General features: G+C 20.3%; 4 protein-coding genes across 4 annotated transcripts; 1 reads left to right on the top strand and 3 right to left on the bottom strand.

Annotated features, from left to right (window-relative positions):
• Positions 1-209: 209 nt before the first annotated feature.
• Positions 210-2,273, bottom strand: SRAE_2000513000 (Carboxylesterase, type B domain-containing protein; the record flags this gene model as incomplete). The annotated part of the gene is made up of 1 exon (XM_024644102.1): positions 210-2,273. One exon carries the CDS (start codon positions 2,271-2,273, stop codon positions 210-212), a length of 2,064 nt encoding a protein of 687 aa, XP_024509696.1.
• A 1,793-nt stretch (positions 2,274-4,066) lies between these two features.
• Positions 4,067-5,873, top strand: SRAE_2000512900 (SH2 domain and EF-hand domain pair-containing protein; the record flags this gene model as incomplete). Its single annotated transcript, XM_024644101.1, has 2 exons — positions 4,067-4,288; positions 4,341-5,873. The coding sequence occupies 2 exons, from the start codon at positions 4,067-4,069 to the stop codon at positions 5,871-5,873; spliced, it is 1,755 nt and encodes a 584-aa protein (XP_024509695.1).
• Positions 5,874-6,227: 354 nt separating this feature from the next.
• SRAE_2000512800 (Guanine nucleotide-binding protein subunit gamma-e) lies at positions 6,228-6,478 on the bottom strand (the record flags this gene model as incomplete). Its single annotated transcript, XM_024644100.1, has 2 exons — positions 6,228-6,253; positions 6,298-6,478. The coding sequence occupies 2 exons, from the start codon at positions 6,476-6,478 to the stop codon at positions 6,228-6,230; spliced, it is 207 nt and encodes a 68-aa protein (XP_024509694.1).
• A 2,945-nt stretch (positions 6,479-9,423) lies between these two features.
• SRAE_2000512700 (Phospholipase C, phosphatidylinositol-specific, X domain and Phosphoinositide phospholipase C family and Phospholipase C, phosphatidylinositol-specific, Y domain and EF-hand domain pair and Pleckstrin homology-like domain and Phospholipase C, phosphoinositol-specific, EF-hand-like domain and PLC-like phosphodiesterase, TIM beta/alpha-barrel domain-containing protein) lies at positions 9,424-12,083 on the bottom strand (the record flags this gene model as incomplete). The annotated part of the gene is made up of 2 exons (XM_024644099.1): positions 9,424-11,967; positions 12,006-12,083. The coding sequence occupies 2 exons, from the start codon at positions 12,081-12,083 to the stop codon at positions 9,424-9,426; spliced, it is 2,622 nt and encodes an 873-aa protein (XP_024509693.1).
• Positions 12,084-14,531: the final 2,448 nt, after the last annotated feature.

Raw genomic sequence — 14,531 nt, 5'->3', positions numbered from 1 at the left:
GTAATAATAGAAACACTTCAATTGTTATAAAATTAATATTTTTATGGGCAGATAGGGTAACCAGTTGGTCATTTTTTAAACAACTAATTTCATCTTATTTTTTCTTTTTATTAATACTATTTTTTAGATGTTATTTCTAATGTTAATTTTTTTAATATTAAAATAATAATAGATGTTTAAATATATTTTTAAATGTATACATTTTTATTTTACAAAAATCTATCGTATTTTCTTCTTTCCAAATATTTTAAACATTTCATGATACATGATACTATTAAAACAGTTATTAGAGTACCAAAAATTATCATGGATATTGTAGCAACTGTCCCAAGGGATTCAGATTGATCTTCTCTTAATGGATTAATAGTTGTTAATATTAATGGAAGTAAAGTATGTGCTAATTGTTTATCTTTTAATTTTTTTGGTGGAGTTGAATTTTTATAATAAGTTAATGGATATGATACTTGTGGATAAATTATACCGTCTTCTAATTCATTAATTAATGGTGTCATTTCAATAAAAGATTTTTCAAGTAATATTGGCATTGATTTACCTTGAATTTTTGGTATTTTATTATTCCAAAAGTCATCTGCTCTACTATGATAATTATTTTCCATTCCAGGCATTGTATAATTTTCATCAAAATCTATCACAAAATAATTGTTTAATGATGGATTAAATGAATCAAATTTAATATCTTTAGAATTTGGATCACCATTATTAATAAAATCAACAATAATTTGTGAAAATTTTTTTGCTATTATTCTTTCTTTATCACCAAATATACCCATATGAAGACCTAAGAGATAAACAAGTTCATCAGAATGTCTTGGAGAATCATTAGGTCGAATCGTTTTTTCATTTTTAAAGTCAATTACTTGATATGGAACAGAATAATTAAATTGATATAAATATGCTTTTGATAACATTTTTGTAGCAATTCTGGCATCTCTTAAATGAGGAAGAAAAAAATTTATATCATCTATTATGTGTTTTGCTCGATATAAATCAGAACTATATTCATTAATACATGCTTCTATTGCATCATTATAATTTTCAACTTGTGTTATTACAAAAATATATTGACAAAGAACTTGAAGTTTTTGTTTATTAACATATGATGTACCATTTTTAGTAGATTCAATTGTACTCAATCCATCAGATTGTTCTTCTTTTACAGTTCCTGTTAAAATATTCATTTTAGGCAATTCATCATTTAATTCTAGGAGACTTCTTTCAAAAAATGAATTTGGTCCAAAATCTTGATATGTTCCTTGTAATCTTAAGCCAAACGTTTCTACTAATGCTTGATAACTAACTAATTTTACACCATCAATATTTTTAAGACATTTAATAACATCTTCAACATCATTAATATTTTCCCAATCAGTAACATCAAAAGCACATCCAACTTCAATAGCAATTGTTCTACTAATATTTTGATTACCATCAACAAATAATAAATTTGGTCTTGTTCCAGACATTAACATTACCTGATTAAATAATCCTCTAGCTTTAGGTGATGCATAAATATATGAAGCTGCTACAGAACCACTAGAATGTCCAGTTAATGTTATTTTATTTGGATTACCACCAAAATTACTAATTTCTTTTTTAACCCATTTTAATGCATGAATCATATCAAACATTCCAACATTAGATGGTATTGATAAATTTAATTTATGATTAAAATTAGAAAAACCAAATAATCCCTCTCTATATTGAAATGTAACAAAAATTACATTTCTATTGGGTGAGGCAAAATTTTGAATAATCATTGATTCATTCAATATCACTGGAGAGTCAAAATTAAATGCTCCACCATGTATATAAAATGCAACAGAACAATTAGAATTAATTAAACAATATTTATTTGTAAATACATTTATTTGTAAACAATCTTCATCCATTTTGGTATAATTTAATTTTTGATTAGTTATTGTTGAATTCCATAAACAAGCATTTCCATAATTTTGTGCATTAAATATTGTATCCCAATTATCTGGATCTTCAGGTAATTGAAATCTTAATTGACCTATTGGAGGTTTAGCATAAGGAATACCTAAAAAAACATATCCTTCAACATTCTCATCTGTTGGGATACATTTTCTTCCCAAAACTAATCCATTTGTAATTTTTCTAACTTTTAAAAAATTTGACAAAATATTATCTGACTCAATTGTATAATTTTTTCCTTCTATTTTAATAATAATAAATAATAAAAGAAAAATATTAAAAAAAAATTTTTTAAATTTAGTTTCGATAGTAAACATAATTGATTAATATAAAAAAAAGTATTATTAAAAGTTTATATATTTATATAGTAGTAAATATCATATCAAAGTAATTGTTTTTTTAAGTAAATTTGTAAATATATAAAACTAAACTATTAAAAAGTTATATAGTAATGTATAACTTTTTTTAGTCATTATTGATAAGATAATATTTATTATAAAAGTTTTAAACTAAAGTATTAAATATAAGCATTGTTGATTTAAAGATAAATATTAAAAGAAATTTTTTAATAAAAATGACATTGTATAGATTAGATATTAATTATATTGCCATTATTAAATTTGTTTGTGTAATTGTTGTGCTTTTTTTTATCAATTGTATTATCCACTTCCTATCTTATCATGTGAATAATTTTTTTAATTATTGAAAGTAATATTAAAAGTATTTTTTTTTATATATAAATTATTTGTCATTTTTTAGCATTTTAAAAAAATATAGTTTTTTAAAAAATATTTTTTTTTATTATAAATTTATTAATAATCATAAAAAATTACTTTAATATTTTATTTTAAAAAAATAAGTTTTATATCAGTTTAAATATCAATAAAAGATAGTTACAATTCAAAATTGTTGCGATTTTTAAGATGAATATTAAAAAAAATATTATTTAATTTTTATATAACTCATTGAAATATGAAACTATAAAAACTTCAAAAACATAACTATGTAGAAAAGAATATGGAAGAAAAAAATGTTTTATAACTTGAATATATATATATATATGAAGAAATGTTTTTTTAAATAAATATCTTTTTTTAATTTATACAAATCTTATTTTTTTAAACATTAAAAGTAAAAATTTCTAATTAAATATTATTTACAGATATATATATATATATACTTTTTAAAGATGTAAATTTTTCATGTAAAATGACATATAATTCTCAATTTATATCATTAATTATTTAATTCAAAAAATTAAATTTTAATATAATTATTTTAAAATAAAATAAACATTTAAAGAAACATCTATAATTTTTATTATTGTTTATAAAATTTTTTTGTTGATAAATTCCAAGAAAAAAGAACTATAATTTGATTAAAGTTTAAAAATACATCAACATATATTTTTCATAAAATTTAATTTATTCATTCAATGATTAACCTTGAATGATATCATAAAAAATATTTTGTTCAAAAAAGTTACACAATACATGTTTATATATAAATTTCTTTATTGTGTTATAATTAAAATTCATGACTTGTATATTTACTTTTAAAATTTTCATTTATATATCAAAAATCATTTTACCATAATTCGATAATTATCTATCTTTTTTTAATTTAAAAAAAAAAAAATTCTTTTTATTAATAATTGTTGTATCTTATATGATTGTAAAATTTTTTATTGATAAATTTAAAATAACAATGAAATAAAAATTTAAGAAAATTGTTACAAATAACAACTATTATCTTTAATGTAAAAAGTATGAAAGTTTTAATTAATTATATTTATTTATAAATGATGACAGGTATACATATTTTTAATGTTTCATGTTAAATACTGTTTAAAAGTGATAAGATACATTTAAAAAGAAGAAGTAATAAATTAGAAAAAGGTTGCGCATTCTCCTTGATTATATTGATTTTTTAAATTACTATTTTTGATATAATAAAATATTAAGAAAACAGGTTAATCTATAAATTTATTTTATTTTAATAAGAAACATTATTAAGTAATAAAATATATTTAATTTTTTTCTTTTCATCCTCAATATTAAATCTATTGATTTATATTTCTGCAATAAATTTTTTATTATTAAAAAAAAAAATGAGTATATATGGTCAGGTTCATGATATTGATGGCACCTCTTTACAATCCCAATCCCCTTTTTCTAATATACAGTCTCCAGCTACTGAAAATGCCCAAATAGATCAAAATTTTGTTTACTATCATAATATTTCTGCTGAACAGTATCAAATATTTAAAGAAAATGTTGATATGTTATTTAATGGAAGGATTCCTCTTCATGAACAACAATATCATTTATCTGTAATTTTTTTTTCTTCTTTATGCTATTATTATTTTCTTTTTCCATTTTTAGACAATTGTCCAACATGTTGAAGAATATATCTTTCCGGCATTTGAACAAGAAAAATCGTACCTCATAAATAATGTTCTGTGTGGTTGGGCAATAAAACAACAAAAAGTAAGTATAGGAAGTGTTTGGAGTCAAATGTCACACTATAAAACACTTTCTATTATAAGTACACAATTTGAGTATTTTGGTGAATTGTTAGAACAAACATTAAATGGTTTATTTCATTTAAAAACATTCAATCAAAATTTTCAACATTTTTCTATTTTATTTGAAAGATTAAAAGAGATAGTGCATTTCTTTTTATATTATTCAATAATAGTTTCAAGACAACCACCATCCGTCTCTGTTAAATGTGGTGATGCAGAAAACCATAGAAGAAGTAGGTTTTGGTTTAATACGGAAATAAGAGTGCTTGGAGGAAAGGCATTTAATATTGATACTTTAAATAGTGGGAAACACATTAAATGTCATTTAATTACTGATGAAACTGCTAAAATCCTCCTTACAAGTGCTTATAAAGAGGTTCTTGATAATGAAGATTTTACATTAGAACCAATGGTTTCTAGTATCACATCAACTAATTATCATGAAACAGGTACTTCAGCTTTTTTTGAAGATATGAGACTTTCTAAAAAGGGACCTTTAAGAAGAGATTCTGTTGCTAGTAGAAGATATCATCTTTGTTATTCAATTAATCTGTCAACAAAACATGATTTACAATTAATTGGTAAAAAAGTGTCATTACCATTTGCTGTTTTAGTCGGTCCAAAAGTTGAGGTTGAGGCACGACTATTCTTAGAAAGATCTTTTGCCAATCTTGTTCAATCTCCATCATGTGAATTACCATCAGAGGTTGGTTATGAGGAGATGGCAGAGGCATTAGAAATGAAATTTCAAAGTATTATTGAGACACCATTAAAAAGTACAGATACAATACCAATAGTTAAACCAAGAATGTTAACAAATCAAGCAAAACATCATATAATAATGAGATTAAAACCAAATACTGATGCAAAAATTTTATTAGATAATTTTATGAAATCTCCCGTTGCGGAAGAATTTTGTCTAAAAAAAGGAAGCACAACAGATGGTGAATGGAAACTTGTCCCATTTTATGATTGGTTTTTTAAAATAGCAGAAATAATAAATAAATACATGTCACAGATGTGGAATAATGAATTAATATATGGTTTTTGTTCGAAAGATGAAGCTGAATATTTATTACAATCATGTCCATGTCCAACATTATTGATACGTTTCTCAGACATAGAGTATGGTAAAGTGAAAATTAGTGCAAAATATAGTAATAATGAAATTCAACATTATTGGTATGATACAAATGAGTTGGCTTCAAGAAGTTTACCCAAAGAGTTATTGACAAATTCACGTTTTACCGGTGTTAATTGTATCTATCCAAATATTAATTTAGAAAAAGTTTTAGGAGGAAATGAAATTAAAAAGACTAGTATACAAAATAAACCAAGATATTTACAACCATCAGCAGTTTATTTTGATAATCAAGGTTCAGCAACATAATAATAATTTTTTTTTTTTAAAAAAAATAAAAAAAAGTATATCTACATATAATTATGTGAAGAGATATGAAATGAATGGGAGAAAAAAAAAAATTTTTTTTTGTAATGATTAATTAGATATATAACAAAATAATAAAAAAAATTGGTTTGTTTTATTATGTAAAATGAAAGATACTTTAAGCATAGAATGTTTTGAAGAAAAATAAAAAGATATTGAGAGATAAAATTTTCTATTATAGAAAAACAATTTTTAATTTTAGTAAGAAAGTATAGATAATATTTATATAAAATATAGCTCATAAAGCTTTTCATGATGTTAATGTATTTGATTGTACCATTAGTGAAATAATATACTTTAAAAAGTTACTTGATTAGAGGTTACTTTTTCTGTTATTGAAATACAATCGTAAATTATAAAATTTCACATTTAGATTTCTCAGCCCAAGGGTTAACTCTTTTATCCACAGGATTAACCAGTGGATCTGAATCTTGATGACTTTCAATAAATTTTTTCAATTCAGCAGCACTTTGTGATATTGGTACTCGTTGAAAGTTTAACTGATAACGTAATGATTCAACAGTTCTTTGAAGATCAGCTTTATCCATTGTATTTTTTATTTATTTATAATTGTATATATATATATTTTTTTTGTGGCAGCTTATATATAATATTACTAATATTAATTAATATAATTATACAAATAAAAAAATATATAGAAAGCTTCTAAAAATATGACACACTTTAATTAAATATTATTCATTAAAAATTAATCAAAAAATACTGCTTAATATTTTTCTTTTTTACAACTATCGATATAATATATAGTAAAATTTTATTAGTATTTAACAATAATTTATTTATACCAAAGTGATTAAATAATTGGGAAAAAAAAAGAAATTAAAAAAAATTTATATATATATATATATATATAAATAAAATATGACAAATGTTTCTAAACAAAAAAAAAAACTAGGTGATAAAAAAAAAACTGTTTACGTCAAAAAAAAAAAAAAATTTTTTTTTTGATGTTATAATCAATATATAAATAATTAGTTACATTATAAAATAAGGTTAAAAAAAATTGTTATTTAAAAGAAGCTATGTTGTCTTTGGTGAGGGAAGAAAAATTTTCAAAGAAACTATTATATAAAGAATTTTTATTTTTAACCATACTTTGTCTTTCCTTCTTAACTTTATAGTATGCATCACTACAAATCCTACTATATACATGAGATGTTCATAGATGGCATTTGCCAACAATATATATATATATATATATATATATATATACATATATAAAATCAAAAATATACGTACATTTTAATTCTTTTTTCGTTTAAAATAAATGTATATATATATATATATTATCATACAGAAATATATATAGAAATAAAGTATATATAAAATTTAGGAAAAAAAATATAAATGATAAAAAGATAAAATTTGGTAAAATAATTTGCCTAAAAGACCCTTTAAAACATTTATGGGACTTGTTAAATATATATACATATTAAATACGCATTTATATTATATATTATATATATATATATAATATATTATGTGAAATAAATAAATATGGGTGTAAGAAAAATAAAAGATAAAGAAGAAGAAGAAGAAGCCAATGGCCATTCAAAAATGGTATACAGTTAGTTGATTAAAAATAATAAGGACCAGTATTTAAAAGAGAAGGGAAAAGAGAAAATAAATGTGATGATGATAGTTCTTCCTGTGTCCCTCTTTTTTCTTCCTATTCTCTCTTTTATATTTATATATATATATATGTATATTTATATATATATATATATATATGATGTTGTTGGTTGTCTCTCTCCTCTCGGTCAAAAGCTTCATCATCAAAAGGAAAGCTTGAGCACATAATAAAAATGAATTAGGGGGGAGAATACATTAATATATATATATATATATATATGCATATATTAGACACTATCAAACTATATATATATATATATATATTTATACATATATATGTATGAATGGAGTAGAAGATGATTACTGTAAATTATAGGAAAAGAAAAATCTCATTAAAAAGACCCTATTTCTTTTGTATTTTAACTTTGTAAGCTAGAAATAAATGTGTCGTTAGCTAAATTTCTATCTATTTAAAAGTTTATATATTTTTATATATTATATATATATATATGATTTGATAGTGTACATCACCCCTCTATATTAGAAAAAGTATATATGTGTCTTTATGATGACGATATATATATATATATTTATTTACTATAATATGGAAAAAATGTTGGTCCGACATACTGGGCTAATAAATTGACAGAAGGCGATATATATAAATATATATTTATACACATATATTATATGTATATGAGACACAGCCAAAATTGTTGAGAGCAAAAATTGCAACTGAACAAATATATGAATGAAAAAAAAAAAAGAAGTTTTACATAGATAGAAGAAGAAGAATGGTTAAGTGTTATAGAAGGAGAATCTTAAATAAAAAAATAGAGAGAGAGGTATAGGTTATTCGGTATATATCTAACAAGAAAGAGAAGTACTATTTGTTGCGTGAAGATTTTTTGAAGATTTTTGAAGAGAATTGATTTATAAATCAACTCCTAATTACAAATAATATTCTTTATGTTATATTAATAATATACATATTAATTGATATTATAAAATATTAAATTAAAGTACCCTATAACATTTAAAAAAAGTTTTTTTTTTTTTTAAAAATATTCTATTTAAAATTATTTTTAGTAACATTTGTAATTGGAGAACAGTAAGGAAATATTCTAAGAATTTTTTATCTTAACTAAATAAAAATATAATAGAAGAATATTATTTAAAATTTTAATAATTAATTTCATTTTTTTTATAGAAAATTTTTAAATAAAAGAATATTAAAATAGGATTTGTATTTTTCAAAGTATTTTTTATTTATTTTAAATATAACTATAAAATATATTCTTTTTTTTATAGAATATATTTATGTACATAAAATAAAGTGTATTTACAATTTTTGAATAAAATATTAATAATATATATATATATATCTGTAATTATTACAATATTTATTATCTTTCTAAAAAAAAGTGTGTATCCTTGATAAAAGAAAAACATAAAAAAATTTGTGTAAATAATATTTTAGTATTCATCAAAAAAAAAAAAAAAATTATAATAAAGGTAAGACTTCTTTTGGCGAATAGAGAAAAATGTTTATAAATAAAAATATGATTAAATTTTATTAAAATGATATTTTTTTTCTTTCTTTATATATACATTTCTTTTTATAAAAATAGAAAGAAGAAAATTTTGGGGAATATATATATATATATATATGTATAAATATATATATATTGTACCAAACTGGAATGAGAGAAACTGTTATCAAAGTTTAAAAGTAACAAATTGTGTAAAAAAGATTTAGTGGTAAAATGTTAAAAGAATGTTTGTTAAGGAAAAAATATATGTGTATAAATTACATAGTAATGTTTTGTTGGATGTATAGAAAATAAAATTATATGAAATAAAAAAATAAAAGTAGAAATATTTTTTCTACTTAATATTTTTATTCTTCATTATCATAAGATTCTGTTATTTGAAGAAATACATCCGTTTTTGTTTCAATTTGTCTAGTAATTTCTTTTTCTATTGATACATCATTTTCCTCACATTTAATTAAATCTTCATGATCTTGATTAAAAATTTCATTAAATTTTAATGGATCTGAATATATTTCATTTCCTGTTTCATTATTATCATTAACTAATTTAACATTAATTTTTACAAATAATGAAACAGGACCAACATTTTTATTAGCATTATTTCTCATTATTATATGCCTATATCCAGGTTGAATACGATGAACTGGAATAAATCTTTGAAATAAATCACTACCATACTTATTTTCTACTTTTAAATGAATCATTGCATATTCTGGTTTAATTATTTTAGGAAAAATAAAAATTTTTCTTGAATCTTCTAATAAAATATTTGACAAATTATTTCTATCAATAAAAACTGTTGTCTTTTGTTTTCCTCGACAACTATCACCAGGTAAATCATATAAATCAGCTATAATTGTAACACCATATTTATCATTATCATTTTTGTTATCACTATCATAATTATTTTTATTAAAAGGAAGAAAAGGTGATAAAAAATGTATTGATATAATTTCAATTTCAATTGTATTACTAATTAAAAGGGATGATGCAAATACATCTGCTTTATAATTTTTTTCTCTTAAAATTTTTGGTTTTAATAAATATCCACAATTTCCATTATCCTCAAATATAGTATTATTCATTTGCATTGAAAGACCATTAGTTTGGAAGTTTAATGCAGCCATCTGACAACCAGATGACCAAAAAAAAATTGGAATAAAATTAGAGGAACATATTCTATTAATTTCTGGATAAACACGAACTAAATGTCTTTGAGTATATTGTGTAACTGTAATTGAATCTCTTGTTATCAATTTATCAAGTTTTTGTTCACTTAAACTATTCATTATAAAATCAGGATTATTTATTGAAATTTTTTTTGAATTTTGTATATAATTAAATAATTTATATAATTTTGTATTAGATGGTGTTTTTGAGTTTAATCTTTTAATAGAATTATATTGTCTTTGAAGATTTGTATTACTTGGTGTTTTAATAAATCCTTGTATTGAAAAATTTTTTTCAATATCTCTGTCAATATTATTTGTTGAATCATTTAACAACACTTGTGAAGCTTTTTTTTCTTTAAAAACTCTTTCAATAGGTTTATGATGATAAGATAAATTTTTATGATTATAATTATTGACATTCCAATTATCTCCCACTGTTCCTTTTAATAATATTTTTTTTTTTAACTTAGCTGGTGATGGAAGTCTTATTCCTTCCTCTAAAGGATAATCTGGTAAAGGACGTTTTAAAAGTAAATTTTCAAATATCTCTTCAAATATCTCAGCACATTTCTCTTCTTGCCTATTTGATAAATGATTCTCTAAGGATAATATTAATGGATAATCAGAAGTTTTAAAGGCATAATCTTTGATAGCATAACATACTTTTCTAAGTTCAATAGTATTAATTTTTAATAAATATTCTGGACCATGTGTAACAACTGGTTCACCATTATTTCCATCCCATAAATCTAATTCTATACAACGGCATCCTGAAAGAAGAACTTGTTTATACATTTCAACAGTTGCTTCACAACGTTGATTGACAGAAAAATGTTTTGCAGCATTTATTTGATGACCATTAAGATAAGTATTATGAGATGAATTAATATAATATAATGGTAATGGATAATTCATATCACTTATTTTTAATTTAAATTCTGATGTCATTACATCTGAATTTTGATCACTTAATAAATATTGACAAAATCCAATAAAACTTATTCTTTCTTTATCGCTATTCTCTTTACAATCAACATTTCTAATAATTTTTTTAATATCGTCAGTTGTTTTTAAAAGATTAATATCTTCATTTAAACGGCAATCTCTTTGAGTTTCATTGATAAATTTTTTAAATTTTTCTAATGTCATATAATCATCACCATCAGTTATTTCATCAAAGACACGCCTTAAATCATATCTATCAGCTAATTTAATATATTCATTAATAAGAATTTTTTTTCTATTAACCTTATCTTTTCCTTTATCCTTACATTCCATTAAATATTCTTTTGTATACTGAAGAAATAAAATTCTCATTTCTTGTGAATTTATTAATAATGTATAATTATTCACATAAATAGTTGGTGTAAAAATTTTTTCAATAAAATATAACAAACCACGATAAGTTTTTTTGTAAGTATATGCTAATTTAAAAAGAAAATTATACCAATTTTTTATTATTTCATGAGATTTTGACTGAAATGAAAAAAATTGTTCATTGACAATGTCAGTGTTGGTAACTATTTGAAAAAGATAATAATCTTTCATTGGTTCATATTCTAGATATTCTGTTAAAGATGTTCTAACATCAACAATATCATCAATAAAAATAAAATATTGAGGATTTGGTTTTTTCATAGCTTTTGGAATCCAATAAACTATGTATCCATTTTTATCAATTTTAAGAGTAACATTTTCAATATTTTTTCCAGATTTCTTAAAAAAAAATAATTTAAATATATTTTTTAACTTACATGTTTATAAATAAAATCATTACCATTAATAAAGTTATTATTAATGATAGTTTTACTTTTGTGAATTAGACCACTCATATTATAAAAAGATAAAATACTTTTTAGAAATTAAAAATTTTCTACTTATAAATTATCTTCATACTAAAAAAAAAGTAATTTAATATATATTTATGAATAATTGATTTTTATTTTATAAATAACTACAAATATAGTATAATATACATACAAGTATATATTACTTTTCTATTAAAAGCTGATCAATTATTACCTTATCAAAAAGTATTAAAAAAGATTTTATGTATGATAATAGAATGTCTTTTACTTTTTCAATATATATATTTTAAGATTATTTTTAATGTACATATAATATATATTGTCTTTAGAAATCTAAGATTAAAATATAATATTTTTAAAATACATATTTATTAAAGAGCTTTTAGAAGATGATAAGAAAATGATATGCAAAATATCTAGAAAAAAATTTTTTTTGAAACAAGAATAAAAGTTTTAAATTGCTTGAGTATAATTGATGCAAAATAAGAAATTTAAGATAAAATAAATGTTACCAAACAACAGGCAAAAAAAAGAAAGAACATAGAAATGATAATGCTAAATATATAAAAGATACAAATTAATTAAAGAACAAAGTTTATCTGTTATATCTTATAATAATTTTATAGAAAATCATTATTTATATCTTTAATAATACAAATTTTGAGATTTTATTAAGAGAAATTTAACAGAAAAAACATGAAAGTCATAAATCATACAAATTATTTAACTTTGTTAATTTTATTTTTAAAGAAAATAAGAGAACATATTGATATAATATAAATGATATTTATTTGAATTATGAAAAAAAAAATTAAAATGTATTTAAAATTATTTTGTCTAAAAAAAACATAATTAAATATTGTCAACAAAAACTTAAAAAAAAATTAATTTTTTTATTTCTGGCAATATTTTTTTTAACACTTAAAATTTTTTATACATTTTTTATATTTTTAAACTTGTATATATTTTTTTTCTAGTTAAACTTAATAAATTTAAAAATTTGAAATTAGCTTTAGTTGGATTTCATTTTTTTATGTAAAAAAATCTATTTGTAATTGTGATAAATTTATTTATACACATATGAAAAACATTAAGATATAAAAAAAAATTATCATATCATTTTTTTATATTAAAAGTTTTTATAAAATACACTTTTGTATACTTTTATTGTGTAAAATAATATTTGGTAAACAATTAATATAATAAAAATTTAAAATAATTAATAAGTAAAAAAGTATTACATGTGAAAAATATTTAATTCATTGTTTCATATTCAATTATATTTTATTTTGCAGTATAAAAATGTCAGAAAAATCTATTTTTCACACATAAAATTAATTTTTTTTTTCTTTATGCCATAATAAAATTTTACATTAAAACAAATGGTTGAAATTATTTTTTAAAAAGTTTTATAAAAAATTGTATTAATAAACTAGATTTGTTAAAAAAATTTTTTATTGTAAGAAAATTGTTACTGTTAAAAGTAAAATTCAATGAATATATTTAAAAATGTTTTTTCCTTTGTACATAACTAGTGTTTTTGGAAGATTTTGCATTTATGGATAATTTTTTTTTAATATATCAATAAATTGTAATAAATAAATATAGATTTCTTTGGTAATTATTTCTTATATCTTAAACAACATTTTTTTATTCTTTTATGAACAGTAAAAAGATCAGTTACTTGGGCAAATTTAAAAGTTTTGTAAAATATCAAATTAAATAAATGAGTATTATATTGTATTTGATAAGAAAATTTTTCATTATGATATGAAACATTAGCGTTTTTAAATAATTTGTGATTTAAAAATAAGATAAAAATAAAAAAGTTCTTGAAATATTTTTGTTTAATTATTATTTTTCATTTCAATAAACTACTTATCTAAATTTGGTATATAATATCTATATTAAAAAAATAAATCCATTAAATAATATTACTTTATTTTTATCAAAAAGTTTTTAAGTCTTTTTTTAATTTATTTCAAATCTTCAAAAAAAAAAAAAAATTTTTTTTTTATCAATAATTTCATATTAAATAAATTTTCTAATTCTTGATTCATATTTTTTATTATAAACTTTTTCAATATCAGCAGAAAAAAATAATTCTGTTTTTTTTTAATTCTTCTTATATTTGTTAATACATTTATTGGATAAATATCAAAATATATTCTCACTTTTTTAGTTTTTTCTATTAAATTTCTAAAATATTTATTATTTTTGTTTGCCATTTTGAATGTTGATTTTTTAACAACTGGACAAGAGGTAAAAAACTTTTTTTTTTCAAATAGTAGATGAGAAGAAACACGAGAGGTGCCATTACTTTTTGAAAAAATATCTAATATTTCAAAAAGTATTAATTTTTTTTAGTAAATTTTCAACAATTGCTACTACTTTTATTATTTTATTTAATTTTTTTGGGTGATGGAATAATAATGACTATTGATATTGGTTCTTCCTATCTTTTAAGCTTTA

The sequence above is a fragment of the Strongyloides ratti genome, assembly GCF_001040885.1.
Source record: "Strongyloides ratti genome assembly S_ratti_ED321, chromosome : 2".
Lineage (NCBI taxonomy): Eukaryota > Metazoa > Nematoda > Chromadorea > Rhabditida > Strongyloididae > Strongyloides > Strongyloides ratti.
This window is presented reverse-complemented; position numbering and strand designations above follow the sequence as displayed.